Here is a 26177-nt window from a genome sequence, read left to right on the forward strand (position 1 = left end):
AGTGTCCTTAGCAAGGACTAGGACTGTTTTCCACTGGTAGTGTCCTTAGCAAGGACTAGGACTGTTTTCAACTGGTTGCGTCTTTAGCAAGGACTAGGACTGTTTTCCATGGCTCTGACTGGATGTGACTATGTTGCTTTTTACACGACTAGGATTGAGTGTGACAATGTCTCATTCGTGCTAGCAATGACTATGATAATTTTTCTCAGCTTGAACAGGAGCAGCGAATAGGTGTCATGGCTCGGAGTGGATGTGACAATGTCTGCTTCATACTAGCAATGGACATGATTGTTTTGCTTGGCTAGGACTGGATGTGAGCATGTCTCATTCGTGCTAGCAGTGCTGGACATGATTGCATCCCATGCTCAAGACTCGATGTGACATTGTCTCTTTTATTCGTGCTAGCAATCGATATGATTGTTCCCCATGCTCAGGACTTGATGTGACAATGTGTCCTTCGTCCTAGGAAGAGGATAGTTGTTATCTGTTTAATGTTCATTCTTACCAGCGATAAACATGATGCTTGGCTAGAACATGATGTGTCAATGTCTTAGTCAAGCTGTTTTCCATGGCTAGGACTGCATGTGACACTTTTACCTTAGTGCTTGCAATGCCCATAATTGTTTTCGATGGCTAATACAGAATGTGACAAAATCTCATTCGTGCTAGCACTGCCCCCCCTCCGGATTGTTTTCCATGGCAATGACCGTATGTGACAATGTCTCTGCTGCGGTCCTTTCACCCAATAAGCAAGCAGCATGACCCAGTGTAGCAGCAGATTGAGTCCAATTAATCCAGTCTCTAGTACCATGGTCCTTTCACCCAATAAGTAAGCAACACCACACAGTGTGGCAGTAGATCGAGTCCCCATACATCCAGTCCCTCATGTTGGTATCAGGACAATTCCCCTCTGGACAATTGCCAATTGCCCCCCCCCCCTCCCTGTAAAATTGCCCTTCAGTAATATTGCCCTTAGAATGAAACGGCCAGGGGCCATTGTGCTCACCGTATAGATATTTGGTGCTTTGTAATTCATCCAGATTAAGAAACATTGTACATGTATAGTATATAGGTCAAACCAAAGTCGGTATGACATGTGATGTATCGTTGCTTGGAGTAAGTACCATAAGAATATCATCAAAAACAAGTCAATAATAAACGAGATATTGCACTTTTTACCTATTTTAGTTTTGGCCTCCTGGTGGCCGAGTTGAGTACCAGATCAGATCGAAATTCGGTGTCCGAGGCTACATGACGTAGGGAGTCATGTGTAACAAATTTCAAGTTCAAAGCTTTAGTGGTTAAGAAACGTGCCATAGTTACAATCAAACGACAAATTTACGCCATTTGACCTCTGTGACCTTGAAAAGCAGGTCAGATCAAAAACTCATATGATATGTGATGTATCCTTGCTAGGAGAACCTACCATAAAAATGTTATTGAAAACGAATCACTAAAAATAAGCAAGATATTGCACTTCTTACTTTTTCCATTATGGCCCCCTGGTGGCCGAATAAAGAATCAGATCGAGCCAAAATTTGGCATCAGAGGTTATCTGATGTAGGGGGTTATATGCACCAAGTTTCAAGTTCATAGCTTTACTGGTTAAGAAACGTGCCATAGTTTACACTCTAACGGCCAATTTACGCCATATGACCTCTGTGACCTTGAAAAGTAGGTCAAATTGAAAACCCGTAAGATATGTGATGTATTCTTCCTAAGGGTACCTACCATAAAAATTTTATCGAAAACAAGTCACTTATAAGCGAGATATCACACTTTTTAGATTTCCACTTTTGGCCCCCTGGTGGCAAAGTTGAGAATCAGATCAAACTGAAATTCAGCACCAGAGGCTATGTGATATAGGGGGTTATATGTACCAAGTTTCAAGTTCATAGCTTTAGTGGTTAAGAAACGTGCCATAGTTTACACTCTAACGGCCAATTTACGCCATATGACCTCTGTGACCTTGAAAAGTAGGTCAAATTGAAAACCCGTAAGATATGTGATGTATTCTTCCTAAGGGTACCTACCATAAAAATTTTATCGAAAACAAGTCACTTATAAGCGAGATATCACACTTTTTAGATATCCACATTTGGCCCCCTGGTGGCAAAGTTGAGAATCAGATCAAACTGAAATTCAGCACCAGAGGCTATGTGATATAGGGGGTTATATGTACCAAGTTTCAAGTTCATAGCTTTAGTGGTTAAGAAACGTGCCATAGTTTACACTCTAACGGCCAATTTACGCCATATGACCTCTGTGACCTTGAAAAGTAGGTCAAATTAAAAACCCGTATGATATAAGATGTATATTTGCTATGAGTACCTACAACAAAAGTTTCATCGAAAACAAGTCACTAATAAGCGAGATATCACACTTTTTAGATATCCACATTTGGCCCCCTGGTGGCCAAGTAGAGAATCAGATCGAAGAGAAATTTAGTGTCACGGGTCATCTGACCTAGGGGGTCATGTGAACAAAGTTTTAAGTTCATAGGCCTAGCGGTTAAGAAACGTGCCACTGTTTTTGAACTAGGATACGACGGACGACGACGACGACGACGACGACGACGACGACGGACGACGGACACTGCGGTATTGTATAGACTCCCCTACGGTGAGCCAAAAAGGGGATCGCCATACCAGGCCAAGTAAATCCAACACCCAAGTTGTCCCTTTAGTAGAACGACCTCACCTAGACTGACCACATTGAAGGGGAACCATAGCTTTGGGTTTGTCAGAAGAAACTTCAGCAAGTGACCTACCAATGTTCGCGAGACAACTACAGGACATTGGTCCGACCAGTACTGGAATATGCGGCCCTGTCCGAGACCACAAAGTTACCACCAACTCTGATGGCAACACACAGTAAATGGGTACCAGGCTTACCTGGAAAGTTAACCTGTGATAGATCAACATCCATTCCTCCGTTCACAGCTCGTACAAAAGCTCAGCAGACTTTAACTTTAACTGGACATACACCCTATAAGCCTATAGGATGCTCTCTTGCCTTCATCATGTGGTCAGTGCTAGTATTCATGCAGTCTTCAAGAAATACAGAAATGAGATAGACGGCATTGTATCTCTTTATTTTGTTATTAAAATTACATTTTATTTACATGTTTTTTCTCTTTTTATAATGTTCTTCATAAAAGACAGATTACAATATTGCCTCACCTTTTGGAAGTAAGAATACACAGGTTGTAACCTTGGAATAACAGGGATAGTACAAGCAATAGAAGGGCCTTTCCGCACCTCAGTAAGGCCTTTCCGCACCTCAGTTGGTATCAAAGCAAAATCAGGTCCCAGCAGGTTTCTGAATGGAACATGCTATTGTCCACATGTTCATCAGACTGAAACTTGGTAATCATCACTAGTGCCGGCCCAACATTGTCTGGAGACAATCCTCCCAAGTCTACAGCCACCGACCCTGCTATGGAGGCCTTGCGGATGATGTCACGACAAAAAAGACGCCCTTTTGGACGTTACAATTCCGTTGATGACCCGCGTGGTGCACCTTGGTGGCGAGGTCAGCCATGACGTCATCCACATGGCACACTTTGTCTGCGACATCAGCAGGGTCAAGGACACGGACTATAACCGTAGTGTCTCGCATAAGTGCTCATCCCACCTTGGAGGAGGAATACTCCCTGGAGATAATCACCTCCAAGCGCAGAGCGAACACTGAAGAAGAAGAGAAGCAAGGACACGAACTGATGTCCAAAATGGACGTCTTGATGACGTCATGCAGGCCTCTATACCGTCCAACCCTCATATCATACAAGTCAACAAGCTATAAAACTTTAACCATAACCGATATTTATAACATACATAGTTTGTCGATGATTTCACAAAGTGACCAGTCTGCTATTTTTCTGAAATTGAGACAACAGTGCTGACTGTGTTGTACTAGCCATGTCTACTTACATACCAGTTACCATGGTGATATTCAAAGCAAATGTCAATTCTATAAGGGTTTACCCTCTGAACATGCATTTCGTGCCATAACACTCTTTCATATACAGTGCACGGAGTCATTAAAACAATACGGAATCTTGGAGTGGAGTTTTCTGCTAATGAAAAATTTGCTGACTGGTAACCTCATGAAATCATTGACAAGTTGAAGGGCTCTGGCAGGGAAGTGCAACATATTTTCAAATGCATCGTAAAAAGCTCATCAATCATAACATATCGAATTGGTCAATGGTTCCATCAATTTCATCAGCGGCCTGCCATCTTGTTTGCCTTGGTTTTTCGAGAAAGACCCAGTAGGAATTTGACTGGAGCTCTACTGAGATGTTTAAGGATAGACCAAGTTTGAAGTGTAATTTTGGATGAAAACATCTACCTTTGTTGATATCGGAACACAAACCCAAAACTTGAACTTTAAACCTTAATCTTCCTTCTCAATGTAGGTTTTAAGTACTTCACCAACCAGTCGACGGACTTACCCTGTACATTTGATGATGATAAATTGCTATTTTACAGATCTTTTGCAAACGCAGAGGAAAGATTGGTCCCGATTTACAGATTGTCCCAAAGGTCTGCTGGTTAAAACTGCCACGTGGACCCAACAATATCACTGAATACATTTCAAACTTACACTTAATACTACTGTGCACCATATCAGAAATTTCTCATACCAGATTTCTGCGTTAGGTTGTGGCACAAACCCGTCCCAAAAGTCCTGGTACATGATATATCACAAGATCGGACACCAAATGATAAAACACTGTTGGCGCCGACCTCCCCATACACAGAAAACAAAATATACTGTGTGCACAAGTTTGACCCTCTAGCACTCCAGCATTTCAATGATTTTTCCATCTGTTCCTCCAGAAAAATGCCTAAAAATGAGCAATTTCAACATGAAATTTGCAGTACCACTCATCAGCAACAGATAACTCAATGACTGAGCACAAGTTCGGCTCCGAACATCGGCTCAAGTAGAACGACGTTTTGATTCTGCACTTTCACGTCAGATGTCACCTAAATCACAGGCGTTTGAGGGGAAAACGCTGCGGGCTTCCACGGGCATTTGAAGGGCTAAAGGGTCAAGCTTGCCAAATGGTGCCTATACATTCAGCCACGATTAGCAGAACAAAATTTTCAAATAGATTTTGTATCCGGTTACGCATGCGCATACCAGAATTTAGCATTCGTTCATGCGCATGCCTGACCGGATACATCATGTTCTGACTTCGGCAGACCGTGGAGCCAATTCGAAGTCCCAAAGAACCATACAGTAGCACCTCTCAACTGAGGACACCCTTTGGATTAACAAATGCTGTCCTTAATGGCAAGGTGTCCTGATTACAGAGGTCAAATTGTATAGAAGCGACAAATCTTGGACTAAAACCACTGTCCTCAACAGACAGTGTCCAGCTAACAGAGGTGTCTGCTGAGGGATGTTCCACTTTGCATCTTTTCAACACAGCCCCAAAGAAATTTTCATCCGTTCCTGGCAAACTTTAAAGGGGGACTATAGGCAGGAGCAGAGAGGCTAATTTGGCCATCTTTAGGTGACTAGTATACACAGTGATGGCCCTGGGTCATGTCAGATTCAGCACTAAATATATTCCTCATACAAGCGCGAATCATTTCGACGTACTGTGAGATGTGAGAGACCCCTATTGGCGACGTTGTGTAACTTTATCTTGCCTGCCTAGCTGCTGCCTATATTGTCCCTTTAAGGCAGTCAAACAAAACCCCGATCAAAACATAAACAAATGTTCTCCCGATTGAGCGGGACATTTGTCGTCTGTCGCGGTTCTCACGGCTGCTTCTCCAAAAGTTTCTTCTCCTTGTCGGGATCGTTGCGCGCCCACAACCAGACTTGGCGCTGGTTTGTCGGCTCGCAGCTGTTGATGAAGATGCGTTGACCGTTGGCGGACAGCTCGAGACATTTGTTGGTGGTCGTGTGAAGGATGTGGCCATCCTGTAAAAGATGATCAGGTAAAAGATGATCAGGTAAAAGATGAGTGACGACACGGAAATGTTTTCGGCAACGAAGTCACCTCTCCATTACTGTAAACCATGATACTTTTGCGACGTTAAAATTTGGCGAAATTTCACGCGACGATAGACCCAAATTTCTTGGTTAATTTTTGTTAGAGTTGAAATATTCACACTTTTTAAATAGGTACGCCACACGTAATTGATTACTGGTGGTCCAGGCAAATAGAAATGCAGTTATACACAATGCCATAGAGCAGTTAGAATGCATCCGAATTTGCTAAAATTTGGTGCTTATAGTATTGTATGTCTGTCTGCACAACTGCAATGTTGAGATTTATATCCAGTATAACCTCTCTATCAAGGACACCCTCGAGACTGACAAGTGCTGTCCTGATTAGAGTGGAATCCCGATAAGAGAGGTCAAGTTGAATGGAAACTACCTCTTTGGGACCAACACTAGTGTCCTTAATAGAGAGGTCGTCCTTTACAGAGAGGTGTCCGCTAAGGGAGGTTCCACTGTAGTACATATTTATGCAATTGAAAATTTTGCCGTGTTCAAAGAAAAGTCACGATCAAGCAGCAGTGATATTTTAAAGAGTCGAGCATGCGACCTCCTGATTATGAGCTGGGCCCTCCTGCCACTACGGCGCTATTCAACTTACCGCCTGATAAAGCCACATCTGGTTTCCCTTCTGCCCGTGACATCCCATCACGACGACGTCACCGTGACCGGAGAAATCGAAACACCCCTCGTCTCGGCGGATCTCGAAGTTCTTACTCAGCATCCAGAACTGAAAAGTGGAGATTCGAAATGAGAAAATGCGAGTAAAGACCAAAATTCTGACAACAAAAAACTTTCCGACAACCAGATTGCCTACTTCAAGTGCCTAACTAAAAATGACGCATCCTAGTCCTAACTACAACTTGACCCTCAAGTTTCAGACTCCACTAAGGGAACCTAGACTCTGTTACACCAATCCTCGATGAAGAATACAGCATGCATTTATATATTGGCTACCTTTCACACATAGAGAATCGCATTGCACGAAGGGTGACCATCACTATCACTCACCAAGTCTGACGATCTCAACAATTGCACGCGTAGTGTTTTTGTGTCTCACTCAAAAACTACAATATATTTTTCGCTGGCACTTACGCAGTGTCTAAAGAAGACTATAAGGGCTGGCCATGTGAAGCTGTTTTGAAATCCCGTACATACTAGCAGCGCAGTGGCCACTGAAAGTGAGGTCTTTGCGATCGAAAAATAGATTCACCATGTGTTGGCTGATACATGTGTTACGTAAGGTAGTTTTTAGACAGGGGTATGGTACCGTATTGGGTTAATGTACTTATGAATTTGAGTTGATCAGATGTTTTAGATTTACTCCAATTATCAAAATATTGTGAGGTCGAAAGAGTTAATGGCCAGTAAGTTCAGTTATGTGTGAGAATCAATGATAGTCTGACCTTGGCCATATTGGAATGTACATTGTATGACGTTGTAATTTGAGAAATAATTGGGTGACCTGCACAGGCCACTTCAACACTGACCAGTGGTCAATCCAGTTTATTGAACTAATCTATTGTGTAAATTGTAGTATAGAGTACATTAATAGTAAGTCCGGTTGGCTTGAAATGATAGGTTATAAGATGAGTAAGGGATCACGGGTTGGCGGACCATGGCCTGAAAGTAACTAAGGGGTCAGGTAACAACTGGTACTTGTGTCATGAAAATTGGTATATAAACCCTAGGTTTTAGAGACTCAGGGAGACAGTTTAGAATTGCCAGAGGGTATATCCACATCACGCCACCCAGCACCATTCCATACAAGGAAACCTCTGTTTGAGTCTAAACTGTTGAAAGAGAATAAAGCATCAAGAGAGAAGTCCAGTCTTGTCGTTGGTCGAACATTCTGGTCAGAAAAGCTCAAGCACAGGAACAGGAGAAGGGAGCAGTCTGCTTAGAGTCAACAATCAACCTAAGATCCTGTCACATGTATACCAAATACACCTAGTGTACACTACATCTGGCAGAATAAGATCGATTTTGGTGAGATGCACTGTAAACAGAGGCCATATAGAAAAATGCCTTGTATTTCTTCGGGGGAGGTTATGATCAGAGTATCTCTAACTGTTCGCCTGGTATCTAGCTGCCAGAAGGCAGAGGCATTGTCATTCAGGTTACCACTAAAAGCGCCCCCTATGGAATTTTGTGGAGAAATATCGCTATGCTCATGAGGAGGGTTCAGCTCCGACCAAAAACCAAACTCAAAAGTAAGAAATTAGGCATTCTACCCGTCAATTTGAATGGTACATGCCTGAGGTGATCCTGGTGGAATCTTTTTGTCCTGAGGGTTAAAATAGATCGAAGTTTGAATTGGAAAGGGCTGCACCACTTCGTGATGGGCTTGAGCATAGTTTCAAAGCTTACAGAATTAATCACATTTTTAAATATATTAAAATTCTCCGGCAGAAGAGGATTTATTCTGAGGCTTGAAACTGCTGTCCATTTGATCTAAACTCCATAAGGTAAGGTGGAGAAATTATAACTCCAGTATACTTATAGCCTCAGTGTGCACTGATTTCTACTATTTTCAACATTGCAGGGGTTACGATTGTACCAGGGCAATAATTGTATCACTTTACCTTACCTTATATTCACCATGGGATTTGAGCTTGAGGGCGGCAGCCCATGTGACCTACACTCCAAACACAACTGGTTTCTACCTTGGTTCTGACCACGGTCTGAGTTCGAGGCCGCTGCTTATGTGATCTACACTCCAAACACACTGAACACAACTGGTTTCTACCTTGGTTCTGACCATGGTCTGAGTTTGAGGCCGCTGCTTATGTGATCTACACTCCAAACACACTGAACACAACTGGTTTCTACCTTGGTTGTGACCACGGTCTGAGTTTAAGGCCGCTGCTAATGTGATCTACACTCCAAACACACTGAACATACCTGATTTCCACCTTGGTTGTGACCACGGTCTGAGTTTAAGGCCGCTGCTTATGTGATCTACACTCCAAACACACTGAACACAACTGGTTTCTACCTTGGTTCTGACCACGGTCTGAGTTTGAGGCCGCTGCTTATGTGATCTACACTCCAGACACACTGAACACACCTGATTTCCATCTTGGTTCTGACCACGGTCTGAGTTTGAGGCCGCTGCTTATGTGATCTACACTCAAAACACACTGAACGTACCTGATTTCCACCTTGGTTGTGACACGGCCAGGATTTGAGCTTAAGGCCGCTGCCCATATTGTCCACACTTGAATCTAAACACATTGCTTGAGCTTTGTTGCGAACCTGAAAAAAAAGGGTTAAACATCAATGATCTAAAAACGGACAGGTTGGACAGATGGAATCTGATGATCAAATTCTTTATTTCTTTTGTTTTGTTTTCTCTAGTTGCAGAGAATATAAAACCCAAGCGGGCAGGTGGTCAGATCTTGTTTTTGGAATACTTTATAACACCCTCAGGAACAACACCCCCCGGATTGACACCCTCGGTGCTGACAAGATTGATTGATTGATAAAAAGTAGGCTGAATCGTTGTTCAAGCGAAACCCCCTTTTTAAGTACAGTAGAACCTTTCTATTAAGGACACCTTCGGGACTGGCAAGTGCTGTCCTTACTAGAGATGTTTTCTGATTAGAGAGGTCAAATTGAATGGAAACAAACAATTTGAGACCAAAACTAATGTTGTTATTGTCATAAAACCGATACTGCCAATCGATGAGAGGCTAAAGAAAGTTGCCTTTAGGGTCTTTGGACTTGATTGATATAAAAGCCATACTTCCAATCGAGGCTAGGTTAAAGAAACTTGACTTAAGGTTAAAATGAAATTTTTTACTCACCTCTCCTTTAGCTAAAGACTCGCCTGGAATGAATAATTCTGGGTAGATGTTCTTCACGTACCAATCGAAACTCTTACATCCCAGCTTCTTACGTAGAGCCTTGCGGGCCGAAACGTCACCAAAATCACCCTGGAACAGAGTGTCATGAAAATGAAATGACATAAAGTGCTTCGCTACTGGTCATAAGTTCCGGATAAGTCATCATCCTTAATATTAAATCTTAGTTTCAGGAATGTTCTGCTTCAATGACTACAGCGACCTGCACACAAGAGATATCAATTGCTGCGACCAGCTATTTTTTATTGTATGCGACAAAAATTGCTTGTTTGCAGTAATCCTCCCAGGTTGCTACGACAAGAATCGGTGATCACACAACCTGCGATTAACATCAACCGCAGCAGTTACTGCTTTTTTACCTGCAGATGAGTGATTTTTGTCACACATGCAGATGAGTGATTTTTTTGTCGCACATCAACCATCCAAAATTTCACAGCAGTGACACCGTGAAACTTTAAATAACAGTACAACTCACCAAATCGTAATTAATCCTCTCATAATAGTATTTCTTATACTCATCCATCCACACCTCTGCGACTCGTATCGAATTTCTCTTGAGGACGTTGCCGCCGGTCCCCCAGGAATACGGACTACGTTTACGGAAGACATGGCCGACGTGAGAGCAGGGAATGATCTCCAGCGTACCACCGCACATCCAGATCTGAAAACAACATCAGTGACGCCTTATTAATGAGATTTATCTGTCCGCGTCTTCTTCAGAAGCTAGTCTTACTCCAGTTCAAGTAGTGACTCTGCCAAGATGTTCTCGAGGAAGATGTTGCACAGGGTTGGTGACAGAAGGCAACCCTGCCTTACTCCTACCCCCGGCCCCCCCACTTCCATAGTCAAGGGGGCCGCAGGCGCGTTCCCGATTTTTCGGGAAAAGGGGGTTAATTTTCACTCTTGTTTCGGGGAAAAATCCCCGAAAAATCAATAAATAGGGGTGTTATTACTGCTATTTTCCCTTCAAAAACTGAAAATAGGGGTATATTTTCTCATGTTTTCCTTCCCTGGGTCTTCTTCCCCAAAAAGATTTTTAAAAAGCCCGTTTTACGGGCCGTTTTATCCCCGGTTAAAATTATCTAACGCGCAGGGGCATGCGGTCATGAATCTTCCCGCCACCCCATTCCCGCTCTTTCCACGCTGCAGAGAGAATAGGGTCCGTCAGGGGTGTTGGTAATCGTGTCAATTCCCTCTCCATGTAGTTGAGCTACACTCAACACCTACACTCCGCCCGGGCCTCAATAAGCCGAGAACAACAAATCCTTCCTTCAAATAGGGGGTCAATTTCCTCACAAAAGCCAGCAAATAGGGGGTACAAAAAAATGCTGTTTCCTTCCATTTGGGGGTGATTTTAAAACTTGGGAACAAGCCTATGTACCCCCTAAATAAGGGGAGTGGGGGGGCCGGGCTCCTACCCTCACTGAAGTCCTCTCCTACCCGACCATGCTCCTCGATGCTGCGTACAGTGCCTCTACGGCCTTGATGATACCAGGGCTGATGTTGTAATTCCTTAGAACTGCCCATAAACCTTCCTGCCAGATACGATCAAAGCATTTCTTGTAGTCTATGAAGTTGTTGTACACTGGTTTGTCAAGCTGCATATAATTCTCGTACCTTGACCCAATACCACTGAAAATTATTTTCTCTCTCTCTCGATATTCTTACCTTGAACGACAACTCTAGATTCTCTCCGCCCCATATATCCATGCCAGCATCGTAAGTGCCGAGGCGCTCAAAGAATCCTTTATGGATGGCGAACAAACCACCGGCCATTGTAGGCGACCTGAAAATATGGAGGACCAATCAGATGCCATGCAAGAGTCAAGTTAAAAACGATATTAAAACGCGAAGAAATTTCAATAGTTCAATCATTCCACCGCGAAAAGTGAATCAAGTTAGTATTATGCACTTTTACGATATTCTATTACTGATAATAATCTTCACATGGAATGAACTTTACTAAAGTTACTATTATAACAAAGGAATTTTTTGTAAGGTTTCCCAAGCATTTGTTAGCAACGGTTAGAGAGGTTAATATGTTATGATACACATAAAAAACATATACTTTTGTATACCTCCTTTGAATTAGGACTTTTCATACAATTATCAAGAAAATGTGATGCACATTTTAAAGAAATAAAACAACTGTCTTTACTGCGAGTGAATTTTTCAAATGGGTGACATCAAGTTAGTAAAGACTAGTCTTTACTAATTCTTGATGACATATAAAACACGAGTTTGAAGAACGCTTACCAACCACCATCCTTCACCTAAATGAGATGAAACTTGGATTGGAGTCGATCCACAATGATTTTTGATCGAAAGTAGTGTTCAAATGATTCAATTTAGAATAAAACCTCTCTAAGTGGACACCTCTTTTAACAGGACACCCGCTCTATAGGTGACTAACCTGGGTTACAAATTTGTAATTTCCTTTCAGTTTGACTTCTGTAATCAGGTCACCTCTCTAAAAGGACAGCAATATTCAGTCCCAATGGTGTCCTTAAAAGAGTTTCTACAGTACCTCAATAAACAGGACACCTCTCTTCTACGAACACTATGTCAGTTACAAGGTTGTCCTTCAAAGAGAAGTTCTACCAACTGTACTAAACTACAGTAGGAGACATTTAGGTTTCTATTTAAAGTTTGTGCAACTTTTATCGCAACTGACAATCCAATTTTCATCGCAAGCTGAATTCATAACTAACGAGAAAACGTGCAGGAAAACACAACATAAAGCATGCGAGGAAGGCTGATGCATGATGCGAAGGATAAACAGGAAGAAAACCAGCTATGGTGAAAATGAACGAAATATGAGTCAATATGGATGCAGATCATTTTCCACCAAACTTGGGCTAAAAACTGGCACCTTCAACACCATGGGAGGCAATTATTAAAAAAAATTCTTGGAGTATGGTGGAAATAACCCCCAACACAGGAATAAGTATTGATGTTAGGAATAAATCAAGTCTTTTGATTGCTGTAAAGTGTTTTGTCCGAGGTCCTGTAGATTTTCGGAGTGAACGAGAGAAAAGTCTTTCGTGTAAAGTTAACATGACAGTAAAGTGACGCGAAACTTTCGTGATGGTAAAGTGTATTGTCAAAGGTCCTGTGGATTGACGTCAACACATACGACAAAAGAGTGACGTGTACTGTCAAAGGCCCCGTCCAGTATATCATATGACTGTAGTAAAGCGCTCCGTCCAAAGCCTTTGATATCATATTTTGACGCTCAAAAATGAGTAATCTGCAGAAACTCCTTTTTGTGCGTATATATAAGGAATGTTTGCTTGAACATTTGAAGCAAAATGCGAAATAATGGCATGAATATTTCTTAACCTGCAAAACTAGTTAAATGGCAGAATTAATGCAAATGCGTATTGATATAGCTACTTTGAGTTTAAGGGTTGATCATAGACACCACCATTTTATCCGAAAACAATTAGAACGCTTTCAAAACGTAATGAATGCTAATTTCAAGGGCAGGACGCTGTTTTTTGTTTTCCAGAGAACAGCCTCCAGGATTTTAAATGAGCATTCACTGCAATTTTGGTACCTATGGTCAACCCTTAAGATGAACTCTAAAATCTTGAAATACCATCAGATTCACTATAACAGAAACTAAAGCACTTACAACAGCCTTTTTAGAAATGTAAGTTATCAAAGTCACAAAGATAAAATCCTCCTTTTATGCGTTTAAATGTAACATTACGATAAAATCCAACCCTTGCGATGTAAAACCACCTCAAAACTGCTCAAAGTAAGCAATAATTTCTCAAGAGAAGCATAAAAATGCAATGCATCATACTTCAAAACGAATATAAAATAACAAATTATTCAGTTTACCAAATCGGCCCGGACGAATATTTCTGTCGACCTTTACGATTCTCTTCATCCAATATTTTCCAGTCAAATTTTAGACCAATCAAATCAAATGTCCCATACGAGATACCACCCTCTTCGACATTCGTGTACACAAAATTGCTTTCTTCTATGATGTCGATGACGGGTGTTACCACATTGGAGATATTCTGAGAGATTTCGTTAAGAAGGGGCTTGAGCCATCCTGAAATTTGAAGTCAAACTAAACATTCCCGTAGAAATTGCCAAAAGCTGGATTGTGCCCTATGAAGTAAACAGTCTTGAATTTAACCACATCATCGATTGGGGATGAAAATGGTCCATGATTGAGCAAGAATTTGTTTCTGAGCAAGGATAGAATTTCTGGGAGAAAATTGAAGGCCTAGGCCCTTCGTTCAAAATGTGAAATCGAATTTGATTTTCCAATTGTGCAAATAAATTATTGTTCATAAAGCTAATGTGTTGAAAGATACCTTGATAAAGGACTCAAATTGTGTTGAAATTTAGGCCTACAGCAACCCTTACTCAGACTGTTTTGGGGGGTGGGGGGGGGGGGGGCTCTCAAACAATGTGTTTTCAAATTGCATGAAATAAACTGACGACCTATGCAACCAGCCTATTTCCACAGCCTCTAATTGGACTTTAGCTAGCATAACTACCAAAGGTCTCTACCAATTTCAACCATTTCTCATTGTGACCGACCTGGGGAATGAAAATACCACCTCCATATACCAGCTACATTTCTCACGAGGCCCAGTTCACAGGGCCTACCTAATGCCCTCGGGAGGGAGGGCAGACCTATGCCAATAGTAACCTTTACCCCATGGTCTAATAAGAATTAAGCTAGCATACCCAAATGTCTCTACATCCATTAATAAATTGGTGGTCATGACTAGCCTGGGTAATCAAATAACCACCTCCATACCTCTGCTACAGGTCCAGTTCACAAGGCCTACCTAATGCGAGGGGGGAACCTAAGCCACAAGTAACCTTCATTCCCAATAAACTAAGCATAATCGGGCAAAAAAAATATCACCTCTACACCTAAGCTACATCTCTCAAGAGGCCCAGGCCCTCTTTAACATTGTTTAACGTTTACTAGGCCTACCTAACTGGCTCCATATCGTTTTTCCGACGTTTTTTTTCCTGCTCCTGCACTTTCATCCAGTCAAAGGTCAAGCTCCCAAGGTGGAAACTACCGACAACAGCCGAGTTCATTTTGTTTGTTCTAAATAGAAAACTATGATCGCTCAAGGAGCCAATCATGGGGCTAGTAACAGTGGTGGAATCTTGAGAGATTCGGTCTAGCATCGGTTCCAGCCAACCTGCAAGTCGGAGAATGGCGTGAAATTTAAAATTCCCGTAATACTTAGTCCAGGTAACCTCGACTCTATCCGCAGTGCGGCGAGGGTCGAGGAAGCCTCATTGATTTACCCGAGGCGAGCCATACATTTTCAGTTCACACAGTGGATGCACTGTCATACAGAGCGCTCTGGTATTGCAGATTATTCACTTGGATCGAGGTTGCCCATCCTACAGAAAGACATGTGACCGGACACCGGAGGCTTACGCCCCCAAATCGAGTTCATGACGAGTGAATCACCGTCAAGTACCAGTCTCTGTAATGAGCGAATGGAGGAGACTGGTGAAAGAGTCTACATAATACTGCTTTACTATAACCTGGAAAAGAGGTTGATCCTCATTGATCGGTTCGTAGAGCTGATCTGGGAAAAGTTGCGGATGTCCTACACAAAATCTACCCCTGTGTTTAGGCCTGTTGGGGAGATACACTGATGTCTGTTCTATCGTGTAACGTAGAGCTCCTCAATTGCTACAACAGAAACCATTTTCAAAGACGTCAATATACAGTAAAACCTCCCTCGGCGAAAAACTTCTCTATTACAGACATCCTCTCTATTACGAACACCAAAATTGGTGCCAAGTTGGTAATTTGCATTGAATTCGACCTCTATTATCGGGAGACCTCTTAATTAAGGATAGCATCTGTCAGTTCAAAGGTTGTCCTCACTAGATAGGTTCTACTGTAACAGATTTTCCAAAGTTTTTCACTGAAGAGTGAAATTTGAGTTTTCGGACAGAAGAATTCTCATACTGAAGCACGCCCAAGTGATATGCTAACCCGCAGTGATATACACTGTATAGTTCAAAAGAAACTGCAAATAAGACATATAGTTTTTGGTGAAGAGACATTTTAAGCGCACAGACAGGCTACAACTTGATTTTGAAACCCTTTCCTGTAAGAAGCAGAATAAGATTATTGCAAATCAACAACAACACAGACACTCTCAGAATAACCTTCATCAAGTTGCCACGCACACCTGAGCATTCAAATACAGTCCACATCATAATTGACATCCCTCAAGTCGCCACGCCATTGATGCCCTACCCAGCGCGAAGGTCACAGGTAAGACACATGAAACATAGAGATAACAACGTCACTGGTGCGTCATTGACGTGTAACCTGCCCGTACTGGCTTAACTAGCGTGAAGCTGGAAGGATGTCAATTGTGACTCGGACTGTGCAGTCCATATAACTGAACTAAATTGATAGCTGGCGCACCAGATTTGCTATAGACCTTGCAAGAAGTTCAGTTCAGAACCGTAGCTATATTTGACAGGCGATGTCAGAATAATTGATAGATGGCGCACCATAGGAGTGCATAGAAGCATTTTAAATTAGGACCATCCCTCATCTCCCAAGTCTACTATGTTTAGACAACTTGACCAGATTTATTTTGGCAGCCATTTTTTATTTTGGTGGCCATCTTGGATTTGCAGCACGTTTTACAAATTGCGTTGGGGTTCAAGGTCATTTTTAGGGTCAATACAATGCACTTTTACCAGGTCAGGTATCTTCTCACAAGTGCTTTGAAAATTATCGGCTCAGAAATGAGGGATGGTCGGAGAGGAAATTCTGGGAACTTTACAGAAGTGGGTCGGTGAGGCGTTTCTGCCAACTTTTTGAAAAGTTTGTCTGCCCCATCCAATTGAAAGTGAGCGAGCCAATCACGAATCGTCCAATTTGGATGTCAGGAATACGTTTCGAAATGCCAAAAGTGAAGTCCTTCTCCATGATGTTTTCTATAATAGGGGTGGTCACATTTGACCAATTCTGCGCGATTGGGTCGAGTAAAGGCTCAAGCCAACCTGGAAACAATGTATAAATAAAGCTTTATAGTCAATTGTTCAGTTTTACTGTAATGTAAAGTCCATTTCCACTGTAATGTATAGTCATGATTTACTGAAATGTATAGTCTAGTTTTACTGCATATAGTCCAGTTTTACTGTAATTTATAATCCAGTATTAACTGTAATGTATAATTCAGTTTTATTGTAATGGATAGTCCACTGTTAATATAATATGTAGCCCAGTTTTACTGTAATGTATAGTCCAGTTTTACTGTAATTTATAATCCAGTTTTACTGTAATGGATAGTCCACTGTTAATGTAATGTGTAGCCCAGTTTTACTGTAATATGTAGTCAAGTTTTAGTGTAATGTATAATCCAATTTACAGTACAGTCCTATGGTAAAGGCCTGTTGGACTCAATGAATAATCAGAAATGTATAGTCTAGTAAAAATGTGTAGTCCAGTGTTTCTGTATTGGATTATCAGAAATGGATATTCCTGTTTTACTGTAATGCATAGAAATTTTGTCCAGTTTTACTGGTATACAAAGAAATGTAATACAGTTTTCCTATAATGTATAGTAAGAAATGTAGTCAAGTTTACTGTAATATATAGAAAGAAATGTAATCCAGTTGTACTGTAATGTATAAATCTGAATGAAGTCTCATGTGCTGTGTAAGAGTCATGAAAATGCTCAACACATGACAAGTTTGAATGAAATAAATGCAAATCACATATATTTCTCTTAAAACTAAAGCAATATTTTGTCAGATTATCACAGTAGCTTAAGAAATGAGGCATGGTCCCCGCAAAAATACAGATCGGCCATTTACAGAAATGAGTCCACGTTCGTTTTCCTGAATCGCTTTGATGTCTTGGTCGCCGCCACCCAACGAAAAACCATTTGAAGAAATGTAAAACTGCCAACAGAAATGGATCGCGAATCGGTCATTTTGAACAGAAAGTCCTTGTCACTGATTATTTCGATGACTGGACATGTGACACTAGACCAGCTCTCGCCGATGGGACCGAGTAACGGTTCCAGCCATCCTGAAACAGGACAAAGTAATTAGTAGACCGGCACTGCATCGTCATTTCCTCGTAATACCACTTTTCTGGTATTGTCACTTCAGGACTAGGACTAAGTATGATAAGCTGCAATTTGATGTCGAAACCATTTGCTGTAAAATCGAGGAAGGAGACTAAGACTTGAATTGATGCGATTTAGACGAATCGCAATGTATGCCCCCGCTCTGTGGGCAGCAGAGATGTTTCAGGTCTGTTACTCAACTGATTCTGAATTCATGGGGTGGAGAAAAAAACGGGGAAATCTTTTTTGACTCAGGTCATAAATCGAGGGAATCTTCACTACACTTGGCCGTCACATCACAGAAGTTTAAGATCTGTCACTCACTTGGTTCTTCAGAAATGGGATGGAATGTAAAAAACAAAGCTGGCGGCGTCGCAGCCATGTTTGATTTTTGGTTGGGTCTGAAATCGAGAGGGAACCGCCCCTACACTTGACCATCACACCACAGAAGTTCCAGCGATATATAATGTTCAAATGACATGATACAGCCAGCAAATTTGGGCATCAGGCATCATTTGCAGATTTTCTGAACTAAATCACTACAATGAGGGGGGAGGAGGGATGTATCCCAAATAAAGCTTCGCTACAAATCAAAACTTTGGGCGTGTTGGGGAGACCATATCCCAACTACAGGTTCGCTACTGCAACAGAAATATTCTCCACGCAAATCAAAATAAATGCTACGCCTTCAAAACCATTGATTTTCGACTTTAAACTATGCGGACTATTTTAACATAAAGTCAAAATCAACACCCAGTAGCAAAAGAACTTGGGTTGAAAAGAATTCAATTTGCTTTCTACGCAGTTCAAGTTATTATTACCGCAACGCATCAACATGATTCTTCCGATATTTCTGACTCGATTTTTGCGGACTCATCCAATTGAATGTCAAGTCTTTGAGTTGAAATCGGCCGACCTGTACCGCGCGATGGTTCCGAGTTCCCGTATAATGAAAATCGTGTTCGTAGATTATTTCAATATTTGGTGTAACGACATTCGTTTCATTCATTGCAATACGATCGAGAATAGGTTCCAACCAGCCTGAAGTGAAAGGTCAAAGGTCAAAGTACGATTGGGAAAAATCTGCTTACTTATACCTTTTTAGTACAACTATGATTTCATCGTATGAACAACGACCCCTAGCTAAAACATTGATTTGGGGCTGAAAATTTGAAGCGAAAATCGTACTAGCAATACAATGCCCATAACGGGCCCGAGTCGGTATCAAAAATTTCTTCACGGTAAATCGTCTTCCAACAACATGCAAAACAACGTGAAACAGACCTGATGAATTCAGTGACATGCATAACAGGATAAACAGTCAACATAAAAACCACCCATTCGCATTTTCATAATCGAACAAACTTTACCGTAACGGAGCGATAATTGATTCGCGCGTCGACAATCTTTGTTTACTCAAACGCATCCAACGAAAGATCAGAAACGTATCTCTAATCTCATATTTTCCAATCTGCGGGTAAGATGCTTTGGTGTCATTAAACTTAAACGTCTTGTCGTCTAAGATGTCAATGAACGGACAAGCCACCGCATGCGGGTCACGGGCTATTCTATCTAACATGGGTTCCAGCCAGCCTGAAAAAGTTAAGGTGTTTGAAATGTTTCAATACCCAGTACCAGAATTTGTTAAGGTGCGGACAAAGCAGCCGACAGGCGTTTCTGACGTGTTTTAATGCAAACACATCAAGAATGCTTAATCAAGTACAACACACACGGGCGACTAAAAAAACTGGCGACTGCTGAAAAATGTCCTTTGTTTGACAAGTCAGTAAATCAGCTTAATCTCCATAACAGAGTCATGACAGCGCCAACTTACGTTTAAGATTGAGAAGATCGCTCTGCAGACCTCTGCCAACAATCTTGCAGAAAGTCCTGGACTTTTCAACAGCATGATACTGTATTGTCGAAGCCAATCAGCAAACGCTTTGCAATATCATCAGCAGGGGTCGTTGCCTAAAATCCAACAAGTGACTTTAGAGCGCCCCTGTGGCAGAGGTTGCAGATCAGGGACTGGTTTTATTCAAGACAAGTTTTGTCACTATCGCTAGCGTTAACTCAACTTGGCATTAACTCAACCTGGCGTTCACTCAACTTGGCGTTAACTCAACTTGGCATTCCCTCAACCTGGCGTTAACTCAACCTGGCGTTAACTCAACCTGGCGTTAACTCAACCTGGCGTTAACTCAACCTGGCGTTTCCTCAACCTGGCGTTAACTCAACTTGGCGTTAACTCAACCTGGCGTTACCTCAACCTGGCATTAACTCAACCTGGCGTTAACTCAACCTGGCGTTAACTTAACTTGGCGTTAACTTAACTTGGCGTTAACTTAACTAGGTGTTAACTGAGGCGATAATGCCAAGTTTTGTTAACGCCAGTGCCAGTGACGAAATTTGTTTTGAACAACCAGGCCAAGCTGATCTTTTTTATTTTCCAGCAATGCCAATTTTTTGAGAATCCGCCGACTGTTGCCATTATGTCAGGCGCTCGTATGCTGTGTACTTTGTGACAAGAGTCGTAGCTCAAACACAACCTGTCAATGTAACGATATGTTTGCAACACACCCAATGACCCATTACGTTTGTTATGGTAACGTTAACGTGAACAGACGTAAGGACACAAAAAATTACATTACAATTACCGTAACGGGTCTATATCTGACTTTCTATTTTTTTTCTCTTCTTCCGAAAGATATTTCCAGCCAAATATGAGATTGTGTAGTTTGAACATTCCGATTTGTGTATTTCTCCCTTTCGTAAAGATAAATTTGAAATCATCGTCGGATAAGATATCAATGACGGGGCAAACTACGCTTGAGGAGTCTTGAGCAATACGGTCTAACATGGGTTCCACCCAACCTGCAAAATGCAACAATGCCAGAACTGATTAAGTCACTTTCAAAAGCTATTGAATAAATCATTCCTGTACTGTATACGAACTGCAAAACCTGCAAACAGCTTGTATCAAAAAGTACCCCAAAGGAGTCAAAAACCTTGGAAAAATCATGTCACAAGTGAGCATAAAACAGCTTGCACCAGTACCAAAAATGTCAAATGCAACAGGACGAAAAAAGGATTCATAAACTTCTACAATAACGATATACAAAAAAAGTGCAAAAAAGTGCAAAAAATTGCGCATATTTTATGCCAAAATGTTTGACCGATGGAATAGTCATGCAGGAGACAGTTGAATCTCATGAAATTGAAGCCTGTCTATGAATGTAGCGCCACCTATAAAAACGATACTGAAAGAAAAGATGAGTCGTAATATTCAAGAAGACGTCTTCAAAAGTGCAATTTGTGCAATTGACAACACTGACAGGTCGCCTCCTACTTCTGAAATCCTGAAAATTCTTTGTCTATTTTGGATTTAAGGTTCTACTGACGAGACAGGCTATTTTCCTATTTGTTGCAGACCACCTTTAAAACGGTTAAGGTCAAGGTCAGGTCAAGGTCAAAGCTTTACCAAGGTCAAGGTCAAAGTCAAGACATAACCTACACAGAAAGGGATGAATGACAGTTAAGTGCCTTACATGCATCACAGGACGGATGATATTGGATGTGATATAATGTTATTGTGTTACGACAGGGAGATGTTATTCGAACAGCCATGACACATCTGAACAGCCGTCATACATCTGAACAGCTGTGACACATCTGGACAGCTGTGACACATCTGAACAGCCATCATACATCTGAACAGCTGTGACACATCTGAACAGCTGTGACACATCTGAACAGCTGTGACACATCTGAACAGCCATCATACATCTGAACAGCTGTGACACATCTGGACAGCCACCACTGAGAACCAGGGAACCATAACGACAGTTTTTTCACTTTCAGGTTTGGTCAAAAATTGCCTGTTTTCATTTCATTTGACCTCTCAAATCAGGACACCTCTTTATTACATTCAGTACTTGTCAGTCCCAAGAGTGTATTTAATAGAGAGGTTCTACTGTATTTCGATATGCGTTCTTCACTTTAACATAAACTGTCACATTCATTAACAGTTTTGAAAAATATGTCTTTGAATTTAACAATAACTGGTTCAACATTAGGCTTAAAATTGACGAAATGCCAACAGTTAAAGTGTCACAGCTGATTGAAAAAACTTTATTACTTTACAGTGGTGAAAGCGTCACAAAGAATCCTGATGAATAGTGTCGAATTTTCATCAGTTAGTTACTTTGACTCGTGGTTAGACTTTCAAATTACCGTAGCGGATCGATTATCGTTTTGCGACTTTTTCTGATCTCGTTAGACGGATACTGCCAACCGAATAACAAGCTCTGAAGCTTAAAGCTTCCAACTTGTGTTTCCTTGGCTTCCGTGTACGAGAATTTAAAATCTTTGTCGCTGAGAACGTCTATGACGGGCGTAGTGACAGATGTCCAATCAAGAGCAATTCTGTCCAGCAATGGCGTCAACCAGCCTGAAAAAGTCAACATTTACGTCCTGATGTAAGATTTAGAAGGTTCACAGAGATTGTTACTGAGATGGTGCAAAACACAGGGCCTAACATTGAGCCCTGTGGGACTCCAAACTCCACTGAAGCACTCATGGGCTGTTACATCTGAAGACCTGAAACTAAAAACATAGTTGCCTGCAATAAAAATGGTGGGAAGGAAATGGCCAATGGGAGGTTCGGAGGCATTACAAGAGTTACTGTGACACAGACCGCTTGGTGTGTAGTTATGGGGAAACACATCATGACAGTCATCGTCAGAAGTAACACTCTCAGAAGTCATACAGGACTTTGACTCGCCACCAATGCCCAGTTGTTCAAAACAAGTTAAGTTACTAACTTAGGGTTAACTAAAATCTGGCATCAAGTTTAATTGACTTAACTGAAAGAGATAAATGTAACCCCTAGTTAATAATAATGCTGTGTTACTGACTTAACTTGTTTAAAAAAACCGGGCCCATCAAATCAATCTCATGATAGTTATGCCAAATAATGACAAATTTTTGGCATGAAAGACTGATTTTTGGCACTAGAGAACAATGATTGGCACGGAAACGATGACAACTGTGTAAAATAAGCCCAGTGTCCCAAATGATGTGATTGAGAGGCCTGATCAACTTTGTGGATGTTTTTAACAAGCTTGGTCAATCTTCCATGCAACCAGTGTCCCAAATGATGTGATTGAGAGGCCTGTCTAACTTGGAGGATGTTTTTAACAAGCTTGGTCAATCTTGGGTCAACAATCTTTGATTATACGGGTCATGTGCCCAAACTGCATCACTCTTGATGCCCGAACCTCCCTAAAGCGGATTAATGCAGGACGGAGCAGGCTGTGTCTTGAACATTGAAAGCTATAATACAGAGGCAATGCAGCAAAACGTGTTAGGGCGCTACGGAATGGCTAATCGTGATTAGTTGACGACCAACAGTCCATTAGAGGTAGTATTCATCACCAGCAACAGTCGGGGAAAGACGTTAACTTCCAAGTTTTAGTACAAAACTAGCATAATTGGAATTTAAATGGAGTTGTCAGTGGCCCAGTGGTGAGACCAATATTTGAGATCAACACCAGCACCTCTCACCTCTATGGTCATGTGTTCAATTCCCGGCACCAAAATTCCACAAAAGAGAGGGATGACTTGCCCGGGCAGTGTAGGTTTCCTCCTACCTTACATTACAATTTCAGCCCAATATAGTTTGCAGCACCAAATGGTATCATGGGTATGCTTTGCAGCACAAAATAATCGACATCACAGGTCGATGGGCAGCACCAATTAAATAAGTGTAATATCATGGGTACTGTCTCTAATAATCTGTTGGCCTAATGTGGTTAACACTAGAAAGAACTGCGCTAACAAATGGCAATAGAAAAGCCATGTTATTGGTATACGTGGCATGTGGTCGCAGAGAAACATCGCATGAAATTACCGTAGAGGAGCGATTTTCGATCCCCCTGCGTTCCGGTCTTCGCTGCTCGGGACCATCCAACCGAAAACCAGATTCGCCAGACGGAATTTCCCGATCTGAACGTCTTCTGGTCTTGTGTCATGAAACTGAAAGTCGTCGTCGCCAACGATTTCTATTAGCGGGCAGACGACGGTGCTCCAATCGGATGCGATTCTGTCCATGAGAGGCTCTAGCCATCCTGAAATACGCAACATGCAACGTCCTTCATCAGAACTCCTGTTCTTATGATTTCTAACCTGCCCGACTCAGTTTTAGACAGGAGTCGATCCCGCACTAAAATCTTGCAAGTGGCACATTTGCTCGAGACAAGAGACAAGAGTGAATAGGATTTTAAGACGCGAAAGTCAACTTTGGTATAGGATTCTACCAAAGTTCACTCGAGGGCGGGGATGGGTGGGATGAAATTGAAATCTAGAAGAGAAAAGACTGATTATGCATTCTTAATTAAGTTTTAAAAATATCAAATGACTGCACTTTAAAACAAATAACGACTCTTCATATCATTCACAGGGTCAAAAATTCAGAGGATCCAGCCAACCTGAAAATGATGATAACTGTATTTAGATCCTGAAGTGAACAGAAAATTTGCCAGTGGACGCAGCAAATATCTCTTGTGTGTGGGGTGCTATAGCATTGAACCAAGTGCCCATCAGTAAGAGTGCATCCTATAGAATACCCCAACATAGTTGTGACTCGGAGGACCTTCTTGCAGCAACAACCACAGTGCCACCTACAGGTCGAACAGAGAACCACAATTTGCGGGCAATCCCACATGATGAAGGAGAGGAATATGGATCGTCTTAAAGGTGAACGCCGTTTGTAATAACTGGTGGTCCAGGAAAATAGAAATGCAGTTATACACAATGCTGCAGTGCAGTCATTATGCATACAAATTTGCTGAAACTTGGTAAGTATAGTACTTGTGTATCAGTCAACAAAACACCAATGTTGACATTTATATTCAGTACGCATTAACGAAATTAGGAATTTTTAAATTCAATTACAATTTTTCAAATTTTCAACGAACGGCGTAGGCCTTTAAAGGTCGTGGTCCTCGTGCAATGTGTGCGATTAAAGTCTGCTCCAAGATTTTGAGAAATGTTGCACATCGTTACCATTTTCGCAGTTTCTCTATCGATTAGCAACATTTGTAAACATCACAGAACAGACTATAGTTTATCAAGTCTCGTTTACCGCAGTGGATCGATTGCCAAGGCCCTGAGCTCTTTCTCCTGTGCCGATGGCGGCATCCAATCGAAAATTAACGTTCCCAATCGAAAGCGGCCGACCTGGACTGCACTCACTGGCGTCGATTTAAAAAGGAAATCATCGTCCTTGATGATTTCTATGACGGGCGTGACAACTATTTGCCAATCAGAGGCAATCCGGTCCATCATGGGTTCCAGCCATCCTGAAAATTTCATCGGATTGGTTAGGTTGATGATTAGCACTTTCAGTGCCCAAGTTTTCCCCCCAACGCACTCATTTCAGACTCCCAGGAAAAAAATCTATCAGATATAGCCCAACAAGGTTTTTTTCAATAGCTTGGCTTGGCGAAAAAGTGTTAGTGCCGAATATTCTGCTGCCAGTGACACAGAGAACTTATGCCCAGGACAGATTTTATGCTGATTAGAAGGAACGAACATTCGTTTGTCATGTGAGTTTAAAGGTCACTTCCTCCACCAGCCAAAGTCATATGCGTTCCTTGCTAGGTCACGATCCAAAAACGCCCGAGGCCAGGTTTGTGACGTCAGGGTCATCAAAAGTGTAGCAGTGTGTCAAAACCAACATAATGTCGTCTTAACAAGCATGGTAGCTTGGAACGTCAAAGCAGTCATTTGAAAATTTAGACTTTTCACATCGGTCTGAAAGGCAACCTATTTATTTGACTTGTTGTGTCCTGGGGTTTATGGGCTGGAATTTACCACATTCAGACTGTTGAAACCAAATTCAATTTAAACCAAGTATGCCAAAATTTGGCAACCTCCTTTTTCAGCCTTGGTTTAAGCGATCATGTCCCCCACACTAAACATTCTTTTCCCACTCTTGCGGTACATCTTACCCCCACTAGGCGGCTCTTATATCAATAAATACGATAGCAAGTATTGCGACAGCCCGAACAAAATGAAAGATATTAGCGACCCGTGATGCCGACAGACCAACTGAAAATGAAGATTTATCTGAAAAGAACGCAATCATTACCGATACGGGGAAATTCTCGAATTAAGTTTG

At 41.7% G+C, this 26177-nt stretch overlaps 1 protein-coding gene across 6 annotated transcripts in view; it reads right to left on the bottom strand.

Moving 5' to 3' along the window:
• Window positions 1-3080: 3080 nt before the first annotated feature.
• Window positions 3081-26177, bottom strand: part of LOC135500656 (polypeptide N-acetylgalactosaminyltransferase 5-like) — a 106951-nt gene continuing 83854 nt past the window's right edge. For 2 of the 6 annotated variants that reach the window (XM_064792240.1, XM_064792241.1), the window contains 8 exons: window positions 18817-19036; window positions 11559-11676; window positions 10366-10551; window positions 9834-9962; window positions 9178-9282; window positions 8282-8311; window positions 6626-6754; window positions 3081-5943 (listed from right to left, as the gene is read on the bottom strand). In XM_064792240.1, coding sequence (XP_064648310.1) covers window positions 5779-5943; window positions 6626-6754; window positions 8282-8311; window positions 9178-9282; window positions 9834-9962; window positions 10366-10551; window positions 11559-11676; window positions 18817-19036 — 1082 coding nt within the window. In that variant the 3' untranslated portion in view covers window positions 3081-5778. Of the gene's footprint in view, window positions 5944-6625; window positions 6755-8281; window positions 8312-9177; window positions 9283-9833; window positions 9963-10365; window positions 10552-11558; window positions 11677-18816; window positions 19037-23906; window positions 24124-26177 lie in introns of all 6 variants that reach the window. The other 4 variants (XM_064792242.1, XM_064792245.1, XM_064792243.1 and 1 more) reach the window with 4 other exon arrangements.

The sequence above is a fragment of the Lineus longissimus genome, chromosome 16, assembly GCF_910592395.1.
Source record: "Lineus longissimus chromosome 16, tnLinLong1.2, whole genome shotgun sequence".
Classification (NCBI taxonomy): Eukaryota; Metazoa; Nemertea; class Pilidiophora; order Heteronemertea; family Lineidae; genus Lineus; species Lineus longissimus.